This window comes from Gobius niger, assembly GCF_951799975.1.
Source record: "Gobius niger genome assembly, chromosome: 21".
In the NCBI taxonomy this organism is placed as follows: Eukaryota; Metazoa; Chordata; class Actinopteri; order Gobiiformes; family Gobiidae; genus Gobius; species Gobius niger.
In genome coordinates, this window is record NC_136872.1 from 4371822 (window position 1) to 4397179 (window position 25358).

The 25358-nt window shown below is 40.6% G+C and overlaps 1 protein-coding gene across 1 annotated transcript; it reads right to left on the reverse strand.

Moving 5' to 3' along the window:
* Positions 1-301: 301 nt before the first annotated feature.
* LOC306980721 (uncharacterized protein) lies at positions 302-24874 on the reverse strand. The gene is made up of 8 exons (XM_079580150.1): positions 24692-24874; positions 24539-24600; positions 24380-24458; positions 16169-20854; positions 8829-9077; positions 8498-8758; positions 7380-7640; positions 302-4984 (listed from the first exon to the last, which is right to left on the reverse strand). The coding sequence occupies exons 2-8, from the start codon at positions 24542-24544 to the stop codon at positions 318-320; spliced, it is 10209 nt and encodes a 3402-aa protein (XP_079436276.1). The 5' UTR covers positions 24545-24600; positions 24692-24874; the 3' UTR covers positions 302-317.
* Between the last annotated feature and the right edge of the window lie 484 nt (positions 24875-25358).

Genomic DNA, 25358 nt, shown 5'->3' on the forward strand with positions numbered 1-25358 from the left:
CTGTTACCACCCCAGCAAAACCACCCCTGGGTCACCCCACAAAAAAAAATCTGGACACATCACTGTGTATTTTTTTGACATTCTATTTATTATAATTATTATTATTATTGTTTTATTATTATTATTATTGTACATCTTAAACTCTGAAAATCTGAAGAAAAAAAAAGATGTTGGCGTGATAGAAGATAGATGAATATTGTTGTACAAAAATGCATAATTGAAAATGTAAGAAACAAGTAAATCAGTATTACTTCATCATACATTATTATTACATATCTTGACGTGGCCTAGGGCCTAGAGAACTTTCTATATTCTGTTCACTGAACGTAGAAAGATTTTTTCAGACTCTCGACCGCTTGCTTCTGTCCAATTGACTTCCATAACTTGGGGATATCTGCAGGTTTGGCATTGTATGCTTTGGCAAAGTCTTTATTGAACTTTGCCAAAACATATTTCCAGTAATCAGAAGCCTGAAGACTGTCGTCTGGAGCTATTTTCCAGGTTGGGTAAATCTCCATGTATCTCTTGTAAAGATGCCATTGGTTATTTGTTTCAGAGCAGCGGAACTTCTCGGTCTCACTTACAACAAGACTTGAGCAGATGTCAGTGACGAGCTGTTCTGATTGGACAAATCTGTACAAACCCAGGCCCTGTGACTGATGGATTGATGTCCAGTGCTCCGTGTGACCTTTCCCTCCAGCTTCACACGGTGCTTTACAAAAGGGACACTGCTGACCACATCCAATCATCCTGTCAGAGAGCTCACGTTGAGGCTTCAGACTGAGCTTACAGAGTTTACTTTTAAAGTCTGTGTCGTTAAACTCTTCTTGAAGAGATTGGATCATGTCGTCCACACATTTTGTGAGCCAGTACACAAACTGTTCCTGATCCGCATTGTTCAAGATCATAAAAGCACCAAGTGCATCCTGGGAAATGACCAGTTTATCACTTAGCTCCTCACAGATGTCATCAACAAAATCCTTTAAGTTGTCATTCTGTGATTTGGCCTTGTTTACAGCGTTGGTTATGCGATCCAAACATAATTGAAGATGTCTTTTCTCAAATTCTGATATTTTAGCCTGGTTTGCAAAGTGGACCAGTACTTGCTGATATATCCATTTCCTGATAAATTTTTCATACGTGCAAATGTAGCTCTGATATCTTTCAAACTGTTCATTAGTGATCAAGTCCAGTAACACATAATACTGGAAAACACTCCTTGTGCTGAACTGGTGGCAAGTCAACATTTCACCAACAATATCGAGGCCCAAAGAGCGATTCACATAATTCTCAAGTGCAGGTTTCAGGCACTGGTCAGTGAATTCCTTAGCCTTTTTTTGGCATTGGTCTTTCTCATTGAACACATCTTTGAAATCTGCACAAAACTTTTCTTTGTTTTTACAGAGACACCTGAAAGGATCATTTATAAACAGAAAATCGTCATGCATTTTCTGAAACTTCCTGGCTGCATCTCCACAGATGTGCTGCTTCAGAGAAACCTCAAAGACAATGTCAGTTTTAAGATGTTGATTCTGGTGCAGATTGTCATCAATACAATTAAGAATCTCCTGGATGTAGGTGTCATGATAATCAGTCCTTCTTTCCATTTTCTCTGACATAAAATGTTGACAAGCCTCTATGGTGCTGTCTGCTATTTGTTGTGCAGCCATTATGTCATTTTTAAAATTCAGATATGTCTGTACAGCATGTTTCCATCTTTTAAGCATTCCCTCAGGTTTTACAACAAATGTGTCCAAACCACAGTCCTGAAGACATTTCTTGTTAACTAGTTCACTTGCATGACTGCCTCTGTGGTGGATATTTGCTCTCAGGGCACAAGCTACTTGTGCAAATATGTCTTTGTTTTTTGTAAAAGAAACTGATTTCTTTAGGTTTGTCACAGTTGTCTCCCACATCTTGTTGAATTCCACATCTAGCTCTTGGTCCGTCATAGAACACTTTTTCTTTCTGCACTCTTCGACCAATGCACACACTCTCTCCTCTAAGTGTTTTGTATGGTCTTCTTTTATTTTGTCAACTGTTTCCATTCCTTGTTTGATTTCTGCTGTTGCCGTCAGCTGATTAATGACAGAACTCTCAATTTCTCTTCGAAGAATCTTTGCACTGTTAAAGAATTCCTCCTTGTATCTTTCCACAAGATGAACATGCCCTTCTGTTTGCTTGAAGTATTCTGTAAGATTATGGAGAAGAGTTGTTTCCCACTTACATAATTCAGTTTGAGCTTCCATCTTTAAAGAAGTGAAAACTTCATCAATGTCACTTTTCCCACTCACTATACCAATGTTGGAAACTTTGGTCTCAGCATTTGTACTCCAGGTGTACATGGCTTTCCTAAACTCCCATTCCCACTTGTTGTTCTCCGTGCACAGTCTCATGTATGCATCAGCCACGAGGCTGTTTCTGAAGCTGAAGATGAAGTTCTCATGCTTCACAGCGTTCCACAGACTTGTTATCCACTCACGGAACTCTAAGATGTCATTAGCAGTTGTTTCACATTTTCCCAAAATGTTAATGACATTTTTCTTGAGTTCATAGACGGCTTCACTGTATCCTGCATTGACTGGGGCCATTGGAGGGCTTCCATTCCACAGTCCTGGGATGTACCAGTTTCCAGTGTCAGGATCATAGTCCATCACATCAGTGAAGCTCTTATTCTCCTCTTTTCTCTCCATTTTAGCAGCGGCCTGAGTCATCTCATTTAACTGCTGCAGGAGCAGTTTTCTGTCTCTGAGGTTCTTCTCATGAGCTGAAACATCTGACACGTTCTGGTGGACAAACTGACATTTGGGCTTTTTCCCAACTTCCTTCATTCGGAGAAACGCATGAACAACGATCTGCAGGATGTCTTTCATTTCTGTGGAATTCTCCATTGCAATATTTATTATAGTGATGTCACTCAATCCAACCACAAGAGTTGCTAGTTCATTGTCATGTTCGTAGCTGTTTTCCAGTGTGGCGAGTTCTGGAGACTTGAGGCCCTCAGTGTCAATGATGACTAAGAAGTCACAGTTGAGGCTTGTTTTCATTTCTTCACTGACTTTGATGAGTAACATAAAGGCACCTCTGGTGCATCGACCACTGCTCACAGCAAACTGCACTCCAAACATGGTATTGAGAAGAGTGGACTTCCCTGTACTCTGAACTCCTAGAACTGTGACCACCAGAATCTTGTTGTTAGGAGACACCAGTTCATTGAGCTGGGCCAGAACATCACTCACCCATCTGAGGGGGATGTTGGAGGCATCTCCATCCACAAGCTCCAGAGGAAAGCCATCAAGCAGCAGTTGTGCACAGAGTCTGGGCAGATGCTGTAACTGTTGACGGGAAGGATCTCTTTCTGGAAGAGACAATGAGGCCTCATAGATTTGACCCATTTCACGAAAGAAGTGTTCTGTTCCCAGTGAGCTGTTGGACAGCTGTATGTCAATTTCTTTTATTTCATTATTATTAGATTCCTTTGACTTTTCTTTGTACTGCTCTCTGAGCCATGACAACTTTTCTCGAGACAGATTGTCAAGGTTTATTCTTAGCCACTTTAAGAAATAGCGCCTTTCTGGACCTGAGATGGCACTGAGAAAGGAGTTCATACTCTCAGAAATGCCATAGGAGTTCTGTTTGTATCGCAGATCTTTCCTTTGTTCTTGAAGATCACATCTGTATTGTTCTACGTTTTCAGAACCAGCTTTTCGAAGCCTGCATTCTTCTTTCTCCAGAGAAGTTACTTCTTTCCAAATTTGGCCTTGCATGAGAAGGTGGGTTTCCTTGAACTTCAGTATGTCTTTTATTTCTGCAGTGATTGCATTTGCATTTTGTCTGGCATTCTGACTCTCGGGGCAGTCTTCGTCAACATGAACTCCTAATTCATGTGCTATGCTCGTCATCCGCTCAATCTGCAGCCTCACGTTTGAGCCATCAATTGCTCCTCTCATTGTTTTCTGTAGTTTCTGAACAAAGTCTGCATCGTTGATTTGTTTAGTTTTCAAAATGATGTTGTTGTTTGTTAAACCTAATTCTTTTGCAACATTTTGTAAAGCACGCAGACTACTTTTGTCACTTTTATGGTTACCAACAAGGAACATCTCTGCCTTGCCTTTTATTGTCATTAACTGCTTGCATTCAAAATCTGTGTCAAAAAACACAAAAATCGCTGAAGACGTCTGACATAAAAAGGCATACTGTGTTTCAAAAGAGGCAATATCACCACGAAGGTTCACAACTGCCACTGGCTCATCAAAAATATCAATGTTCTTGTTTCCACAAGGAAGGTACCAGGTCATTTCAGCAAGTCCATTGGAAATGGTTCTTGGACAGTCTCCCCCCTCCATGTCGCGATGGACAAATGTGTCATGATACTGTTGAGAATTGCTCAGGAGCTTGTTCAGAATCTCAGACTTGGATAAAGAGCACTCCCCAAGTCTCACAAAGGAGATCATTGGGATTTCAGCCTGAACAATGCGTTCTTCTTTGAAGCCCTTTGCTTCAGAGAGGGATTTAGGCCTGTATTTTTTGACTATGTCTCTCAGGGCCCAGAGCATCAGGGTGCACTGGTTTGAGTCACAGTTAGGAAGCAGCAGAGGAACAGCAAACTGACACATTGACATTTTGAGAGATAATTCCTGCTGCACAAAACCATCAGAACAAAGGAACAGAGCTGTGATGATGTCGAGAGGGTTCAGCGTATCGGCCGTGGATAAACTTGTTACTAAGTTGCACAGATCTAGGATAGAATCATCTGAACTTGGTGCGCAGCTCATGTCAGTCACGGGTGTGCATCTTACACTCCGAGCTGTTACATTAACCATCATCAGTTTCTTTAGAAAATACCATGCAACATCTTTGTTTGACATGACAACATCATCACAAATGGCCTTTTCATCAATTTGTAGCATCATGTTCAGGCAAAGCTTCTTATTGTAATACTCGCCCAGGCCCAAGTCCTCCAGTGTAGACTGAACATGTGTTTCTGTGAAGACAAATACAATCATTAGTACGTCTCTACAGTTAAAAAAGCTTTGAAAATAATCAGCAGAAATAGTCACATAACCCAAAATCGAACCCAGAATTGTTGCTACTTTATCATGAAATTGTACTTTTCTCCCATTGGGCTTTTGCGCAGAAGTTGCAAAGTTAATGAATACTGTAGTTGCAAAGGAAATTGCGGATTATTGGAATAGTTGAGGGAAAGTTACAATGCCACACTGATTTTGCAGAGTTTTCTCGATTTTGCGGTACTATTTGCGATCGCAACATCACAAAATCTTAGAGTGACTCATAAGTGTGTTATCTTAAGTTCGGGAGCAGGACGCACCTCACGTATGCCCATTCCAGTCTCTGTCCTATAAATAGTTCCTGATCCCTCTCCTCGACATTCCCTCAGCGTTTCCTTGGCATTTCTGTTTACTTGCCCCTCCCTCCCATCTATATTACACTACTATCGATTGTGATGAAAGCCCAACATTTTGTCATCAAGATGTTTTTCCAAATCCTAAAATGGCAAACATTCGCCCTTAAGTGTCATCTTTGCTTGTTTAATAAAGTCTATTTTACTCAATTTTTAGGTTGTTGTCCTTGGGAGTTACTAATATGTATCATCATTTTAGATCCACACATCAGCATGTGCAATATGTGTGTGTGCATTTTGAGTGTAAAGTCAAAATCTGACATGGTGATATTTGTTTCATTTTGCTGTAGATTTTTACAAATGGTCATCTTGGGCCGTGCAGTGCATTATGGGTAAGGTCAATATTTTGGCTATCAAACAACCCTAAACAGTGGGGAAAAAAAGTATTTGGTCAGTTTCACATAGACATTGTATTGGATTTTGGCCAAATACTTTTTTTCCCCACTGTATATAACAAAAAGCGATGAAGCGAGTTGGACCATTTCAATCACTGTAAAGTTGATGATATATCTACTAGTCGCCGTGGATTTCAAGTTACAACCAGGACTGTGAAGACAAAAGAAAGAAAAGACTGAAATGTAAGGAATGAAGAGAGATGCTGTCAAAAGTGACAGTCCTTGTTCATAGTTGGAGACAAATACATTTCTGACCCTTGAAGGAAGGTTGGACACATAGATATAATAAAGGCTGAACGAAACCCAGGGTCTGAAACCGTGGCCTGCAGAATTGCAGAATATTTAAACAGGGATATATACATACAGTACATTTGATCTAATTTTTTATTTTATTATTATTATTTTTTTTGTGAGTGATATAATTTAAATTATCGAGTGTAATTATCCAGATAAATGGCTAATTATTATTAGCCATTTATTCACTACATTCAACATCAACAACAAAATTTTACTGTGATTTCTGGACGATTTTCTTTAAATGATGTAAAAAGTGAGAGTGTCAGTGTCTCCTTTCTCTCGACTCGTTCCCCTGTCCGCTATGGTCTGTTACTGTCTAGCCTCTGTCTCTTCCCTCGGTTTTTACAAGATATTGACCAAATAAATGTGTGCAAGAAACGTCCCTTAAGGCTTAAAGTGTTCAAGCCAATGCCCTTAAGCTTTACGGTTCATGGTCATGGCTCTGAATTTATATACTTCAGTGTTCACGATCTGCTATTCGAACAAGATGGACTTCTGTGGGTTTGTGAAAGACCACAAGAATTAAGAATAAGGGGAAGGCTGGAAAACAGATCAGCTCTCTAAAAGTTATTCCAAAGGGTTTACAATATGTGTTTAAAGGGACTTTACGGAGTTTAAAAATGTTAAAAATTAAATATTTTCCTCCCCCTACATGTTTCAACAATGTCTTATGAGCCCAGACCTGTTCACCACAACTGCCTCTAAAATCCTGAACTGTCACTCAAAAAGGTGTTAATTCAGGTCCGAAGTGCCGTCATGCACGAGCTTAATATAGAAGCTGCAGTTACACGTATGGCCTGAGGTGGCAGTAGTGAGCATAAAATGGCAAATTTGCATCTAGCCCCTTTAAATACAGATTTTAATGAGTAGTTAGTTTACATCAGGGCTGGGGGAGAGACCTATGTTTTCACTGACATTAAACACATAACTGCAGCTATTGTGTGGCTTATTAAAATGTGCTTAGGCAATTACAGTCTATTTGAAAATTGTGCTTAGTTGAAACAACCCAACTCTAGCCCTGGTCTGGCCCTCTTGGCAAGTTCAAAAACCCAATGTGGCCCCTGTATCAAAAAGTTTGCCCATATCTGGTTTATATTCTGTAGCTGTAGAGCCGTTCTTCTACTCATATCAGCATTTAAAATATAAAAAAATAAAATAAAAAAAAATAAATAGAAATCTTCTGCTGCTAAGTAAATCAAGTAGCTTGATGTGTGCTATGAGGGTTGAAGGAAGGTGCATGCATGAAAGTGCTGACACAAACTCACTGGTTCTGGCAGAGGTCACTGTGGGGTCACTCTTGAGCCCGTTCTTGAGCTGCACACACACAGAGAGGTGGTACTGCTGTCCTGGCTGCAGGTCTCTGATGGTCACACTGGTTTCATCAGTTTGGAGCTCTGGGACCAGCTCTTCTCCACTGCAACAGCTCACAGTGTAGTTCTGTACTTCACCAGCAGGGGGCTCCCAGGACAGAGTCACACAGTCTGTGCTGATGTCACTCACTTTGAACTCTGCAGGAGGGACTGGTTCTGTGGAAAGATGGGAACCATGGTTATTCACTGATCTGTATCGAAGCACATATAACCACTGAGCCACTGTCGCCTCATAGTCAGAAGGATGGGCTAATGTCCTGCTCAGAAGGGGCAGGAATTCCTGTTGTAGTTCTTGAGTTCTCAAGTCCAGCTTAGATTACTTTCATATGTCATATAGAATGTATATAGCATTTGGAATCTGAGCCACTTGGTGCTGTACTGTGGAAAGTAACCAATTACATGTACTCATGTTACTGAGATTGTTTTATTTGATAATAGTACTTTTTTGTGTATATTTTTCACCCATTTAGTAATGCAATTGTAATTCACTACATCTGAAATTATGTCCTGCAAGCATGCTTTTATTGTCTGAGCCTCTTCCCTTTTTCCTCCTCCTAAGGCCATATAACTATGGCCAAATTCTGCCATGGTATGTAAACGTTTAACTACAACTGTAAATGTAGATTCACATCAGTGATCTGCCTGATAATGTATTTTTAAAAACATGTGGGAAAGGAAGTGTATTTTCCTATGTAAAGGTGGACCTTTTAGGTTAATATCCAATCAGAGATGGTCTAAAAGACACGATTGGCTTTCACAGTCAGCTGTGGAGGTGAGGGTGAGAAGATAAAAAAACAGCATAGTCAGAGGCTTTTGCTGAGCAATCTCCTCGTCTGAGGATTAAATTACAGTTTGTGCAGCAGAGAGTGAAATGCAGGACGCTGCTCCAATTTTTTGTGAAGCAGGATTTGAGTTGAACATGAAAACGTCTAATGAGGTCATGCACAACATTCATATCAGCGCCTTACAAATACCAAACCCCAAAATGTGCATAAATCACTACAATAACTGACTTGTTCCAGCAGAGGTCACTGTGGGCTCACTCTTGAGCCCGTTCTTGAGCTGTGCACACACAGAGAAGTGGTACTGCTGTCCCGGCTGCAGGTCTCTGATGGTCACACTGATTCCCTCAGTTTGGAGCTCTTGGACCAGCTCTTCTCCAGCACAACAGCTCACAGTGTAGTTCTGCACATCTCCTGCAGGGGGCTCCCAGGACAGAGTCACAGTGTCTGTGCTGACGTCAGTCACTGTTAACCCTGTAGGAGGGGGAAACTCTGTGGAGACGTGTCACACAGCACGTTAAAATACTGGTTTATCTTATGAAAGTGACATTTGAAGTCTTACCTGTAACAACACACACGCTGGTCTGTGAGCTCTGTAGCCTCCTCGTGAAGGTGAACGTGTACTCTGTCCCAGGATGCAGTCCTTCCACCTCCACAAAAGGGGAGTCCTTCTGCACAACACTGGCCCTTTGGTCAGCGCAGCAGTAATCGATCACCAGGTCACACTCTTGAGGAGAGGCATGTGGCTCCAAGGAAAAGGAAACTCTTTCAGGAGAGACATGCACCTCTGCTACCTTTGGTGAAGGGATGCCTGTGCGTGGGAAAAACATTCAGTTATCAGGAAACTGAGGCCGTCCACGCTTCATGTCCAGGTTCTTAACATTACGTTTGTTTCCTGCTTCTTTTCCTAAAGTTTGTTTTGTTTACTCATTGCCAAACTACGTAATGCTCATGCTAAACACATTTTGGTTAAGACAGCTTTTTACAGACTTAGGAGATTGTTAAATATTGAGCACTACATTTGCTCACTTTGTGTTTCCTACTTTAGCATCATTGCTCTTCTCTACTTACACCCTGTGAGCAAAGGCATGTAAATTAGTAGAACATATTCAAACTATACTTTCACACTCATTTCAGTATTACATTTGGATATATTCATCTCTAAGTTAAACTGTGACCGTGGATGTGTTTATTTGTTATCCACAAACATATGGCCCCATGTTTTTCATGCACAGCCTAGTCATTATTTGATGTTGTGTAGTAAACACTTACGGTCCATGCCTCTGTCACAGCTCCGCTCCTGCGAGGTCTCTGAGGCTTCATAAAACTCCTGTTAAACAATCACAGTTACTTTACAATAACACATAATCTGCTCCTCATCATTTTGCGCTTTAGTACCTCCTCCAGCACATCCTCTTCACATTTGTTTTCGGCCTGCGCACTCTCCTCCATTTTGGACTGACCTCCTCTCACCTCTGTACAGGGAGAATAATGAGGAACTAATTAATACCAAAGTCTAAACCCACAAGCAAGCAGTAAACAAACTGCTGAGTTAATGAGTACCTTTAATGAAACACACGCACACGCACACGCACATGCACACACACACACACACACACACACACACACACACACACACACCAGTGGTTGCTGTTGTAATAGTGACAGTTAGTGGGGGTTTCCTCCCTCATGCTTGGCGGGCTCCGCACACGCCCACTCTGCACATAAGTCAACCTTTTGCCGAAACGAGCAGGTCTTTCAAGTCAAATATTGAACAATGAGCTTTGAGATTTTGGAAATAATGTTATTTCATGTAGCTTGAGATTCATGATTTCATTTGAAGTGCAAAAAGATGATGCTTTATTGTAATTGAAATCCACAGACATTTTTCTTTCTTTTTTTTTCTCTCATACATATTTTTAGAAACTAGAAGGTCTTGGCTTTCAAATGAGGTATCACACTGGCACATAGGTTGTAAACTCTCCAGTCAATACGCTTTGGGATTTGTATATAAATAACTGTTAACTAACTTCCCTAACATTTGTTGCATCCCTTTTCTTCACGGTGATGAATTCATGAGTCTCTTTTTTGGGTCACTGTCACAGAAATGCTTCAAAACTAATGTGCAAGTTCAAAAAATTGTTTCAAATCCAAATCATAATTAGAGGCAGAGTGTTTTTCCTGCAAATGTCTGAGTTTACAATACACTAAAGGAGGACGAAGCAAATGGTGTTCCATTATTGTAATATAAGTCAGGTAATCTTTAACTTTACAGTTCCACACTCAGTGAAAGACGTGCACTCTTCTTGTCGAGTGTAAATCGACAGCAGCAGAGATATAATGTAGTGAACTCATTTAGACCAGTCAAAACTACACAAGGCAGAGAAATATTCAGTTTTGGAATATAAACACTAGAGTGCAGGCGTCACGTTTGCTCTGGACTAAATGAAAGTCAGTGCTTTGTTTAGTGAAGCTTCATGGGAAATAGTCTTAGCTCTCTGAATCCAAGAAGTTACAGATTTAAGTACAATAAAGCTCTGACATCTTAAATGAGTAACTCACCTTTCTAAACAGATGACTCCATCTCGTCTTCTTACTTACGATGTGATCTCTGTGGAAGTTGCTGCTGACTGAACCACTCCCGGTGCAGACAGAGAGGACGCTCACACTGCTGCTGCTGCTTTATATTGCCAAGTGTAACTTAACTTTCACTTTTGTTTTCTGAGAACAGAGTGTCAGCTTACACAGAACGGAAACTGAACAAGGCGTCTCCCAGTGCGGTTTGGGCTGGAGAGTAAACAACCATTTGATTCTCGGGGTGAAAGTGAGCCATGACGTACAGCTCAGATTAAGTTTAATCCAAAAGGAAACGCTATAAAATATACATTTTTCAAGCCTGTACTGTATACTACGATCCCAGCAGGTTAGGGTTAAACTGTACCTTTACAGCCATACTAGTCTGTTATTTTGAACATTGAGATTTGATGCATTATTGCTGCTGTAATGAACACTTAGGCCTGTTTGTTTGCCTGTTTAAGGATGTTTTAAAGCTTAGGTTTTACTTACCACTTTATAATGATGGTACATCAGTTCATGCATGATTCTCATGAACTTCAGCATGAATTAATGCATGATTTCATGATACATTCATGCATTACTAAATCATGACTTCATGATTACATGTTGGTTTGATTTCCTCCATATGAGTCATGATGTTCATGTATGATCCTCATGATCATGATTGGTTGATTATTTTATTGTCGTTTTAGTGATTTCATGGTATTCTCATGTGATCCTCATGATCATAATCAATTATTAAGATTTTCATGTACATTCATTACAGTAGTTTGACGTTTAATTCCGGTCATGATTTAGTAATGCGTGAATGTGTCATGAAATCAGGCATTAATTCATACATAAGTTCATGAAAATCAATCATGAACTCATGTACAATTATTCAAATGTGTTACGACATGACAGTACAAGGGGAACAGGGAGAGACATTCAGCAACATCACTGACAGCACAAGGCTTTTGCTGCCTGTACTGTAGTGTTGAAAAGTGTCACCTTATTATCACACATTTTATGATTTAACATTATGTCCTGTTGGGAAACACATTCAGGGAGAGAAACAGGTACAGCCGTTTAAATAAAGATTAAATGTCTTTGTAAAATAAAGCTTGGGATCGTGATGTCAAACCTGTCAAACCGGCTTAGTCCTGTTCCTCCCCTGTAAGACCAAGCGCCGAACCTGGGGAGACAGAGCCTTCTCCATCACCGCCCCCACACTCTGGAACTCACTGCCCCCACCGCTCCGTGCCTGTTCTGACCCCCTCACCTTCAAGAAAGAACTGAAAACCCACCTCTTTAAAAAGGCTTTTAATATCGAGTAACTGCCCTCTATTTTAATGTGCTAGTTTTATGTGTGATTTTATTCTTGTTTTCTGTAAAGCGTCTTTGAGTGTCTTGAAAAGCGCTATACAAATAAAATGTGTGTAGCGTCCTTAGAGTGGACCAGTATGAGAAGCACTAACATCTGCTAGGTACGTCCAAGAGAGAGATTGGAATGATTTGCCAAGATTTAAGAAAAGATGAACAACCTGTGGTTTATTGCTCAACAAATATGGCAACCACATTAACATATACAATGTGTATACAATAAAATAAAACAAAGAAAATAAAATAGAGTTCTTTTCCCCCCAAAAATGTGCGAAGTTCAGTTTGTTTAGTTCTAAGGTTTGGTTGCAACGTTGCTACCCGGGCAGTGTTGTGACCAATGTTTCAGTCTTATCTCAATCCAATGGATAGGGTCCAGTCTCGGTTCTTCTGCAGTGGAATGCGTCTGGCTGGCCACACCATCACACTCGCCTGCATGGATCATGGGCTGGGCTCGCCATCACTTTTCAGGGCTCACTATCAAACCAGTCTACACAAAGTGCAGAAAGTAAATTAATTCCAGTTCTTTTCCCCACGAGACCTCATTTGATGTTCTTCAATAAAGGTCATTTCAATTCTTTACACAATTGCTAAGGACAACTGCATTAAATGAACAATTTCTCTAGATTTTAGCTTTGTCAGCCAATGAAGAATTACCACATTTTTAGCAGTAACACATAACAATGATGAAATTTAAACACATGAACTAATTTTTAAAATAAAACCTTCAAATGGTCAGCATTGCTTATTTATCATATCCTTTTAACTTGTATTTTTAATGTATTTATCAAAACTAATGAACTGACCTTTTACACCAAAATTGTACAATGTTTGCCATTCTTAACCAAAATAATGTATTGTGATTTCAAATATGCAGTATTTATATCAAATACAAACATTCTGCTCCGCTAAGAGCATGTGCTTTTGTAATGTAGTGCTAACACTGGCCAAGAAAACCATGACCACATTAGCCATTAGCAACAACAGCTAGCATTAGCCGCTTAGCATTTTCTATTACATTCCGATGAATTGCAATGATACATGTGTGCCAAAGCAGGTAAAATATTGGGCTTACATCATAAAACACCTGACTGTTTTTTTATACGAAATATCTGTTTCAGTGTTCTCAATTTATCTGACTGAGTACACATTAGCCTCAAGCTAAACATGAGCACTCACCGGGGTTTTCTTCATAGATTTTTCAAAGGAGTCACTTCTGCAGCACACAGACTTGTACCTTTAGCCTGTTTACAGTACAGTATAAGTAATTAGAATCATAATAATCATATTTAGTTGCTATTTTTAGTACTTACTCGCTCCGTTCGATCAGACACACGAGGAGCGTGCTTCGAGTGACAATGACCGCATGGGTGAGGCTTAAGTTATTTGAGGCGCTGTGGCACACTCTAGTGGACAACTAGTGCAATTGCAGCTTAGACAACATGTACGGGTCTAGTAGCCCATTGTTTCACGTGGGTTACATGTATTATTATTATTATTATTAAAAAGAGATTAGCTGGATAATAAGACTGGCATCTCCGGTATGTATCATAATAATAATAAACCAACAGAACTGTAAGATGCTGGAGTTATGTTTGGGTTACAGCTGCTGCATTTACACTGCAGTTGAATGAGGTGTTCCACAATTTTTTATTTTTTTTTCCATTTATGTATTTACTTGATTGGGACAATGCACATTAATGATCATCTGCACTGAAATAACAAAAACAGACCTAAACATACCGGATTACAGCCACAGGTCTAATTTACATCCATGGTCTCTGGGCAGACACTGTATTCCTGTTTTTAAGGGGAGACACTACAGGAAAAACTCAATTTTTTCAGTTTTCAGGTTTTGGGCCAAATTGGTCTCTGAACATACAAGCTTTCACCCGGAAACAGAAAATATACCTAATCTTCACAATAACATGTTTAAATATTGCGCTGATTCAATGTTCCCCCATAGACTTATATGGGAGAACACAATTTCAAGAGCCTTTTTCTCAAAACACATTTTTCTGTCATTGTGGCGACACTATATCCACGTCAGTCGGACCTAAAGACTTCAAATTTTCCAGCCTTGGACTGAACAATGTTTGGAAGATTTTTTCAGAGGGATTTTTTATTATTTAATCCCTAAGCCCCATTTATTGAGTTTTGAATGTCAAAAAATAAGGCGAATTTTTTTTTTTTTTTTTTACAAAATTTTTCCACTAAAAAACAGCTTATTTTAAAACTTCCAATCCAAAATCCCCTTTGAAAAAGTCTCGGTAGCTCATTTATCAATAAAATGAAACCATACATTTGAATGTAGCTCTATCCATTATTCAGATTTCAGAAATTTGGGGCATTTTTAGGCATAAAACACCTTGTTCTTATATGAAAAGATAAAATGACAGAAAACTTGCAATGTATTTTTTTCTCACATTTATGCCAGTGATCGACAGCAAAAGTTTCAAATTGATATCTGTAAAAAAAAAAAAAAATCCCTATTCACCTGCAGTGTCTCGCCTTAAATAGAGGAAATGTGGGACAATCCAGTGACTCTTTGTAAACAAAACATACATGTTTAAAATGTTTAAAAAGGATGGAAAGACATTTACTTTTAATCAAATTTATTTAAAGGAACAGGCCACCGTTTTTCCATACTGAGATATGGAATGTCGCTCACAGCAAAAGCACAATGTTTGTTTCTACATTTATGAGGTATTTTTCAATGATGAAAATATCCACCATCAAGTAAATGCTTGTATTTTATTTTTATTTATTGGGTGAAAATTTTCATACAAACAGTTTTTTTTAGTTCGCAGGCAGGATTTAAAAGGCCATTCATTTACAGGGAGCAGATCTCATAGATGTCGGCAGTTTCTCACAATAAACATAGCAACTTTTTACATTCATGTTACAGAATGGTAACTTTTTAATACAGTGCACTTCAACATCCACCTCCAATGCATTTCATAACAGTTTACATCTCCTCATCTACAGAGGTAATTCATTATATACGTTTCACCAAGTGTGAATATCAAAATACAAGTTTTGATTGAAGTAAATAAACTCTTAACAATTAACATAAGTATAACAAATAAACAAATGTACGTGACATTATTTCAACAACAGAACTTTACACCTTTTATCCTGTTTTCAGACCTTACTCAGGGGCTGGTTGCTACAGCTGAACTATTAGCTACAGCCCATAAATCACATGACTACCAGAAGAAAAAAAACTGCTTTACAATAGAATTATGAGCATAATTAAGCATTGATGAGTCACAATGGGATCGAGCTGGTTGAAAATGCTCACTGATGGTTTCTTGTTGAGACAGAAATGTTACCCTCATGTTGGACGTCCTGTGTGAGCACATGTGGACTTTAAAAGCTTGTCGTTAAAGGAATAGGCCACCGCTTTTCCATACTGAGATGTGTCTGGTCTCTGCGCCTGTGGAAGAGCTCGGTCGCTTCTAACTTCACCCCCGTTTGGAGCTAAAGGAATATACTGGGAGAGGCCAAATGCTAACAACATCTTTGGTCTTTGTGCATGACTGAGCGCACGCACAAAGACCAGACAGGTACGTGTCAACTCGTCTAAGCTCAGGCAGGAACATATCTCAGTATGTGAAAATGGTGGCCTGTTCCTGTAAAGAGATAATGACCATCAGAAGTTGAGGCATATTAGAAGGAATGGTGGACTTGGCTGACTGCTTAGTTAATGTATTTATTTGTTTATTTGGTCATGACAGTGCATGTTAATGAACATTCATGGATGCATGCATGTAAACACGCCACGCCAGATTGTAGCCTTGAGGTTAAGGTTAATGTTTACTTTGTTAAATTCCTTCTCTTCCTTGGGCTAAGTTCCATCCGTCGTTCCCCACTCGCACTTTCAAACGCTCTCATTCATCCTGGCCTACATGTTTTTAGTGGTAGAGGAAACCTGGGAAACTTTATGGCTGTACCAGGCACGACCTATCCCCGCAAACAACGTGCTCAGAGACTTAATATTGAAAGATGCTTTGATACTTTCTTTGGCCCTCTTTTTGTCAATTGTCTTCCATGATTGTGGGATTTCTGCAGGTTCTGCACCATATTCTTTTGCAAACTCATTGTTGAACTTTGCCAAGACGTACTTCCAGTAGTCTGATGCCTCTAGGCTGACGTCTGCAGCTATTTTCCAGTCAGGGTAGATGTCTCTGTATGTTTTGTAAGGGTGCCACTCTCCCTTTGTTGCAGCACTTTTAAACCTTATATCGCTGTTTACTGCTGAAGAGCAAATATCAGTGATAAGTTTGTTTGATTCAATCCATGTTCGGCCACCCAGTGCCCGAGAGCGATGCAGTGATGCCCAGTGCTCAGTGTGTGCATGGCCTCCTGCATCACAAGGAGCTTTACAGAAGGGACACTGTTTCCCACAGCCGATCATTCTGCTAAAAAGCTCATCCTGGGGCTTCACATTAAGACTTTGGAGCTTCTCCTTGATGTCTCTTTTGGATGTTTTGGTTAGAGATTGTCCCATCTCATTAACACATTCCATAAGCCAAGAGGCGAATGCTTCTTTGTCTGCGTTGTTGAGGACCATGATTGTATCTAGATCTGTTTTCTTAATGGCTAATTTATCACCAAGCTTCTTGCATATTTCTTCAACTAATGATTTCACATTTTCACTGTCTCCTTCTTTTGCTTTGGTGACTGCATCTTCTATGCTGCGGACACAAGACTCAATATGTTTCTTCTCAAAGTCTTGAACAGCAGATGAATGTGCATATATCTTGTTGAGAATCCACTCCTTCACATAGTCCTCATAATGCCTTGTGTATTGAAGGTAGTCATTAAATCGATCCTTTTCGAGCAGATCCAGTAAAATAGAGTATTGGAACACTATTCGTGTGCTGAACTCTTCGCATGTCAGCATTTCCCCAATGATATCAGGACCCAAAGAGCGGTTGATGAAGTTTTTAACTGCAACTTTCAGACATTGATTGGTGAATTCCTCGGCTTTCTTTTGACACTGGTCTCGTTTATTGAACACATCTTTGAAGTCATTGAGGTATTGATTTTTGTCTTTATTGAGACATTGGTAAGGATCATTTTCACTCAGAAAATCTTCATGCATTTTCTGAAACTGCCTGGCTGCTGTTGCACAGATGTGCTGTTTCAGAGAAACCTCAAAGTCCATGTCCTGGATCGTCTGATCAGTGTTTAATTGTGTATCAATTATACGTAGAATCTCTAAGATGAATGTTTCATGGTAATTATGTTTTTGTTGAACTTTTTCAGTCACAAACATTTGGCAGGAAGCAATGATTCTGTTTGCTAATGTTTGTGCAGACTTCACGAGATCCTCTTTAGTGAACCATTTGTACAACTTGTTTTTGGCTTGTTTGATCCATCCCTCAGCAGTATATTTGAATGGATTCAGTCCACACTCTCTTAGACTCCTTTTACTTAGTTCTTCACAAGCGTGGCTCCCTTTGTCTTTCAGGTTCTGTCTAAGGTGGTACGTCACATGTACAAAGATGTCTGAAGGCTTTTGTTTACGGAATTCAAGATCTTTTAGAGCTTTATTCCACATTACTTCAAATTCTCTGTTGAGTTCTTCATCTGTCATCTTGGCTTGTTTCTTTCTACAGTTTTCAATCAGTTTACAAACCCTGTCGCCAATTTCGTTTGTGTGTTTCTCCTTGACTTTATCTAATTCTGCTTGTCCCTGTTTCATGTCTGCTGCTACCGTGAGTTCACTAAATATAGATTGTTCTAATACTTTTCTAAGGCTTTTAGTGCTGTTCTCAAATTCCTGTTTGTAGCTTTCCACAAGATAAACATGGCCTTCTTTTTGTTTGAAGTATTCTGCCAGCCTTTTTAAAAGGTTAGCTTCCCAATTTAGCAGCTCTGTAGTTGCTTCCATTTTCAAGCCAATGAGAAGTTGTTCAATATTTTGATGTTCCTGAGATACCAACGAAACTGTTCGGAAATTTTTAATTTTGGTCTCAGCATTTGTACTCCAGGTGTACATGGCTTTCTTGAACTCCCATTCCCACTTGTTGTACTCCGTGCACAGTCTCATGTATGCATCAGCTACAAGGCTGTTTCTGAAGCTGAAGATGAAGTTTTCATGTTTCACTGCCGTCCAAAGACTTTTTATCCACTCATGGAACTGCAAGATGTCATTAGCGGTTGATGCCTGATTCTCTAAAATGTGTATTACATTTTTCTTGAGTTCATAGACGGCTTCGCTGTATCCTGCATTGACTGGGGCCATTGGAGGGCTTCCATTCCACAGTCCTGGGATGTACCAGTTTCCAGTGTCAGGATCATAGTCCATCACATCAGTGAAGCTCTTATTCTCCTCTTTTCTCTCCATTTTAGCAGCGGCCTGAGTCATCTCATTTAACTGCTGCAGGAGCAGTTTCCTGTCTCTGAGGTTCTTCTCATGAGCTGAAACATCTGACACGTTCTGGTGGACAAACTGACATTTGGGTTTTTTCCCAATTTCTTTCATTCGGAGAAACGCATGAACAACGATCTGCAGGATGTCTTTCATTTCTGTGGAATTCTCCATTGCAATATTTATTATAGTGATGTCACTCAATCCAACCACAAGAGTTGCTAGTTCATTGTCATGTTCGTGACTATCGTCGAGCTGTGCCAGTTCTGGAGACTTGAGGCCCTCAGTGTCAATGATGACTAAGAAGTCGCAGTTGAGGCTTGTTTTCATTTCTTCACTGACTTTGATGAGTAACATAAAGGCACCTCTGGTGCATCGACCACTGCTCACAGCAAACTGCACTCCAAACATGGTATTGAGAAGAGTGGACTTCCCTGTACTCTGAACTCCTAGAACTGTGACCACCAGAATCTTGTTGTTAGGAGACACCAGTTCATTGAGCTGGGCCAGAACATCACTCACCCATCTGAGGGGGATGTTGGAGGCATCTCCATCCACAAGCTCCAGAGGAAAGCCATCAAGCAGCAGTTGTGCACAGAGTCTGGGCAGATGCTGTAACTGTTGACGGGAAGGATCATTTTCTGGGAGAGAAACTGAGGCCTCATAGATTTGACCCATTTCACGAAAGAAGTGTTCTGTTCCCAGTGAACTGTTGGACAGTTGTTTGTCAATTTCTTGTATCTCTTCCTTGTTCTCTGAATCATTGCATTTGCTTTTATAAAGCTCTCTGAGGCCTGACAACTTGTCATGAGAAAGATTATCAAGGTTTATTCGCAGCCATTTTAAGAAGTAGGATCTCTCGATGCCAGGGCTTGAAATGGCATTGATGAAGCAGGACATTGCATTCGTCATGTTATGAGAGTTCTGTTTTTTCCTAAGTTCTTGTCTTTGTGCTTGAAGAGAACATTTGTAATGTTCAATGCTTTGAGTTCCAACTTTCCGAAGCCTAAATTCCTCCTTTTCTAGCAAAGTCAGATTCTTCCAGATTTTTCCCTGCATTGGAAGCTGGGATTCTTTGTACCCTAGTATGTCATTAATTTCATCAGTTAATGCAAACGCTTTTTCTTTGCCTTCCTGACACTCTGATCTGTATTCATCAACACTCATTCCCAAGTTAACCGCTATGTCAACCATTTTCTCAATTGATACTTTAGTTGTGATGTTCTCAGTTACAGTGTTGAGAGAGTCACGCAAAGCTTTAACAAAATCCGCATCATTTTTTGTTTTTGTCTTTACAAGGATTCTGTTCTTTGTCAAACCCAACCGGCTTGCTACTATTTTCAAATTTTCTAGATTAAAAGTTCTGTTTTTCTGATCAACCACTAAGTGGATCTTTTCCTTTTGGTGAGTTTTTCTAAGAAGGCTGTAATCTAAATCAAAATTGTCAAAAAACACAAAAACCGCTGAAGACGTCTGACATAAAAATGCATACTGTGTGTCAAGAGAGGCAATATCACCACGGAGGTTCACTACTGCCACCGGTTCATCAAAAATATCAATGTTCTTGTTTCCACATGGAAGGTACCAGGTAATTTCAGCAAGTCCATTGGAAATGGTTCTTGGACTGTCTCCCCCCTCCATGTCGCGATGGACAAAGGTGTCATGATACTGTTGAGAATTGCTCAGGAGCTTGTTCAGAATCTCAGACTTGGATAAAGAGCACTCCCCAAGTCTCACAAAGGAGATCATTGGAATTTTAGCCTGAACAATGCGTTCTTCTTTGAAGCCCTTTGCTTCAGAGAGGGATTTAGGCCTGTATTTTTTGACTATGTCTCTCAGGGCCCAGAGCATCAGGGTGCACTGGTTTGAGTCACAGTTAGGAAGCAGCAGAGGAACAGCAAACTGACACATTGACATTTTGAGAGATAATTCCTGCTGCACAAAACCATCAGAACAAAGGAACAGAGCTGTGACTATGTCTACAGGGTTCAGTGTATCAGAGTTTGAACTGTCGAGCAGATCATCGAAGTTTAACGCTGTGCTTGACTCAGAACTGCCCGGGTCACTCACCGAGACACATTTCACATTTCTAGCTGTTACATTGGACAACATGAGTCTCTTCAAAAAATACCTCGCCACATCTGTTTTGGACTCGACAGTGTCATTGGTTGTCGCCTTGGCGTCAATCTGCAGAACTGTGCTTAAGGACAGCTTCTCTTTGTAGTGCTGCGCCAGGTTCACTTCCTCCAGAAACCTCTGCAGTTTGGAACCTGTGAACAGAACATTTGAGTTGGCAGCATGTATAAAGTATCATCTATATAAAGTATGTATAAAGTATAAAGTATCATAAAGTATCATCTTATAGCTGGGAACATGTTATAAGCTATACGCCATTTTGACAAACAGCAGTGCAGAAACATGTACCCTAATTTCCGGACTATAAGTCGCTACTTTTGACCCATCCTTTGAATCTTGCAGCCTATACAGCAGTGCGCCTAATTTATAGATTTTTATGGTCATTCTGAATATTGTGTCATTTGTCACCCTACCACTGTGTTCCTCCACCTCTGTCCGCGGTGTTTTCTGCACACCGGAGGAGCGGAGGCAGCAGGATGCCCTCCCGCGCTATAGCTAACGTGGCTTCAGGTGCAAAAATAAATGTGCAGCAGACGCAGCGACAATTAGCGGCTAGCAGGTCAGCATTATGACAGAAGTTCACAAGAAGATCGTGAACAGATAAACATCTGAGTGACCTGCTCTGATGCAGCTGAAATCCTGTTTAATAATCCAATCTATTATAGAAAACGCTATCTCAATGGCCGCCGCCTGGGCGCCGCCATGTTTATTTCCCATACCGACTTTGAAGCTAAGCAGGAAAGTGCCTGGTTAGAACTGGGATGGGAGACCGTTCCTCCGATGCTAAGCAGGGAAAGGCCTGGTTAGGACTGGGATGGGAGACCGTTTGGGAAGACCAGGAAGCCTGGCGACAGTACTGAGTGTGTGCGTGGTTGGTGTTATTACATCCGCGGCCGGCCCCCCACGTGACGGTCCCACCGCTCGCGGGCATTGGCCACGGGTCCATATGGACCGCGGTGCTGCTGTCCGAGGACAACCCGCCGTCACAAAAACGCGAGTGCACGAGATCTGACTGCCGTGCGTGTGCGCGCGTACAAACAGGGCGATGTGTGTGTGCGTGTGTGTGTGTATGTATGTGTGCGCGTGCGCATCCAAACAGGGCCATGTGTGCGTGTGTGTGCGTGTGCGTATGTGTGTGCGTGTGCGTGCGTGCCCAAAACCTCCTCAAACACGAGCCTCTAATCACACGCGCTGCTCCGACTGATTTATCCTCCGTGTGCGTAAAAGCGAAAATGACACTACAACTTAACGAGCGCATGGCCTGCACTGCGTAGTTTTTTTTCTTTTTATCTTTTTTTTTACTTTGCTCCTGTACCTTTTGTTTTCTATTTTGCTTTCACGTATTGTCAGCCCAGAGGTACATTTTACTATAAAGCAGCTTTGAACGCATTGCCAATTTTATGGTAAGGTTATAAATACTGTCTAACAACGATAATTAGGCTATTTCATTTCTAAACCTACTCATTATTTTTTGGATTGTAAACTACCGTGATGCACCAAACCACGGGTCCTGCACTTTGAACCAAAGCGTTAGAGCTGAACCCCTAATATTTATCCATAATTATTCCACTGTCTCTTGAATTCTATTCCCTGAGTTTAGCGAAAATATTGTCGTTGTAGTTTATAAGACAGGAGCACGGGTGCATCAAACACTCCAATTGCAGTTTGTTTGACATTTTTTTTTGCATTCATTCTTTTACTCATTTGTAGTGGCCATAGTTTTTGGCATGGGTTGGGAACCACTGGTCTACAGCTGCACTGTGTGACGGGTTGGACATTTCTTTGTAATCACTCATAATCTCTGAATATCAAATGTGGAGACTAGCGAGGCCCGGCCGAAGGCCGGGTCTCAGCTAGTATCTAAAGAGAGCCGTCAGGTCTTTTTCCTCGTCATGATTTCTAAGCAATCACCGGGAGCATGTGTGGCCTATGGTGTGGAGGGGGGTGAGGGGGGAAAGCCAGGTGAGGAGGGGAGGAAGGGGCAGAGCAGGGTTCACTACTGACACACTGACAAGAAAAATCTAAAAGACGTAGCTCAGGACAGCTTTAAAGAATAATATAATTGACCGCGCATGAAGAGAAAAGTCCAATGTTTACACTGATGATGTCTCTACAACGCTCCAGGATCCATATAGGTATTCTGGTGAGGGGTCCATCAGTGGAAAAACTTCCAATTGATCCTGGAGTGTCCCATACACCACTGTGATGGAAAGTAAAGGCCATGCTGACCACTCATACAGCCACTGGGTACTACATGGTCAAATACGTACAAATATCAAGTTTCTTTCACACAAAAAAGAAAACTATTTATATTTATTTGTAAAGTATCCCCGCCGATAAAGACACCAAACCTAAACCCTTGGAGTGAAACAAATTTTTTATTTGTATTTGCTTTTATTTTGATCTCCATTAACAGGGTGAATTTACGGTAATTTGGAACATCAGGTGATTTGGGACAGCATTAGTAAATGGCCTATTACTGCAGATGTAAAAAGTGTAAGCTGAAGTCTACAGCCTTGAATTCTTGCTCTGGGGATCTTTTATGAGGATAAATAAAGTTTTACCCTGTGGCATGAAGTGTGAGGTGTGGCCAGCATCAAAAAGGAAGTTTACCCCAAAAAACATGGAGTCCGAGAAATGTCATCTCCCTCTGAATGATTTAATCTTAAAGGTATATTTCAGGATTTTTTACATAGAGCCTCATTTCCTAGTTATCAAGAGTGTTTTTCTGAGTTACATGGCGCTAGGCTAGTGCAAGGCTAGTGCATGTCTATGGTATCAGCTAGCCTGCATTAAAAACAGTCTGACCCGCTCCACAGAGCACCTGTGGCAAATCACTTATAACACCAGACTAACCATATAAATGTCTGTGTCCATAGAGTAATTTTAACCATTTTGCATTTAAAATACCTTATATTTGAGCAGCATCAGCTTCGTGGTTGTATACGTGAGGGATCTGCTATAAAATAGTCCCTCAAAATGCGATCATTCATGTGATGCAAGGTCAGTTATATTCCAAAGAATTATTCTATGGACACAGACATTTATACGGTTAGTCTGGTGTTATAAGTGATTTGCCTCAGGTGCTCTGTGGAGCGGGTCACACTGTTTTTAATGCAGGCTAGCTGATACCATAGAAATGTGTTAGCCTTGTACCAGCCTAGCGCCACGAAACTCTTCAAACATAAGAACTGCATGAATTACAAAAAAAATATCTCCAGAAATCAGCAACACTCTGGATAACTCGGAAATGAGGTCCTATGTCAAAAATCCTGAAATATCCCTTTAAGGGTCTGGTATCAAACTGACTGTTGATTATGTTATGTTAAATATCTACTGGAACTTGGAATAAAATGGTGCTCTGTCATTTTTTGTGTTTTGTTCATTTGGTTTATTGTAAAGTTATAGACTAGGTTTATGTCCAGTTCAGTCCGGTCATTTTCGGAGACTCTGAAACAGCACTTTAGTGGAACTGGACGGCATGAAAGAGCAACACATTGTTTTGCCTTTCAAATCCCATAGGAAACAACCGTGTCCCAAATGACCAAACACAACCCCAAAAACCTGTTCTCTGTCAATCCCAACAAAAATGTGAGTTACATTTTGTAAAAACATCCCCCACAAAGCACTCGACTACTTTGACTACGAACCTCACTGACCTTTTGTATTTGTGGTAACAGCATCCTCTATAGATGCACTCTCTTCTCCTTCTGCACTGTACAGGTCAACGCAGTCGTCCTGGATGTTATAAAAGAGAGTGCACACAATAAAACTGTGTCCATAAACAGATACATTTGTACTTTTGTCACATACTGTACCTCCATTGTTGCAAAATGGAGAGTATAACCACGGCAGGTCAGCGCATTCAGAAGTCTTCTCTCTAATGCCAAAACATTGCTTCAGTCAGAATGGATTTTGATTATACATCAGTTCTTTGTACACATCCAGTGAATGCATGAAACAGCACTTACTATGGAGTGTTTCCTCCAATGCAGAGTTTTCTGTTCACTTCAGTGTCGGGTCCATGTTCAGAGAGTCCTTTGTCAGAAGTGAGAGAGATTAGAGATAAAGGGCCATTTGATTGACAGCATGCAGAAAGTTAAAGTAAAAGACTTCTTTCTGGAGCCTCTTACCTTCGTTGCAGACAGCACTGCAGCCGGTGGAGCTCTGCTGTGGACTGTGCAGTGTGCAGCCCCACAGACCCTTTTATAGAGCAGCAACACTTTCACTTTCACTTCCCATATATGGAAGTCTGGAGTCATGTGCTTTACAGGAAAGGCTGGCTTTTACTGGACACTCTCTCTGCAGCTTACATCATCGATTCAACTTTTCATTAAGCCTTTTTAACCTCTAAAGCACTGATGGGACAATATTAAGAATGTACCTATTGCTCAGTGTTTATAGCCTGGATTTGAGTGAGGCACTGTATGCACATGGCAGAACCTTTGTGGTAAAATGATAATTTTTAGTTAATATGGCTTTGTCCATACAAGCCCGGTGTTTTGGGGGTCTGTAAATGAACATTTTCCAAACTAGTGGAAAGATCTCAAAACGCTGTTTACCTGACTCCGTTGTTACGACGTCTCCACTTTGACTAAAACGATGACATCACAGCTCCAGAGTGGTGTCTGTTATCCA

Bases quoted from the DNA above. Each gene is read 5' to 3' on its own strand.
- LOC306980721 (XM_079580150.1), bottom strand. The intron at 20,855-24,379 runs GTCAGTGAGGTT...TTCTGTTCACAG, and splicing joins TGTTACCACAAATACAAAAG to GTTCCAAACTGCAGAGGTTT. The intron at 4,985-7,379 runs GTGAGTTTGTGT...TTGTCTTCACAG, and splicing joins AGTGACCTCTGCCAGAACCA to AAACACATGTTCAGTCTACA.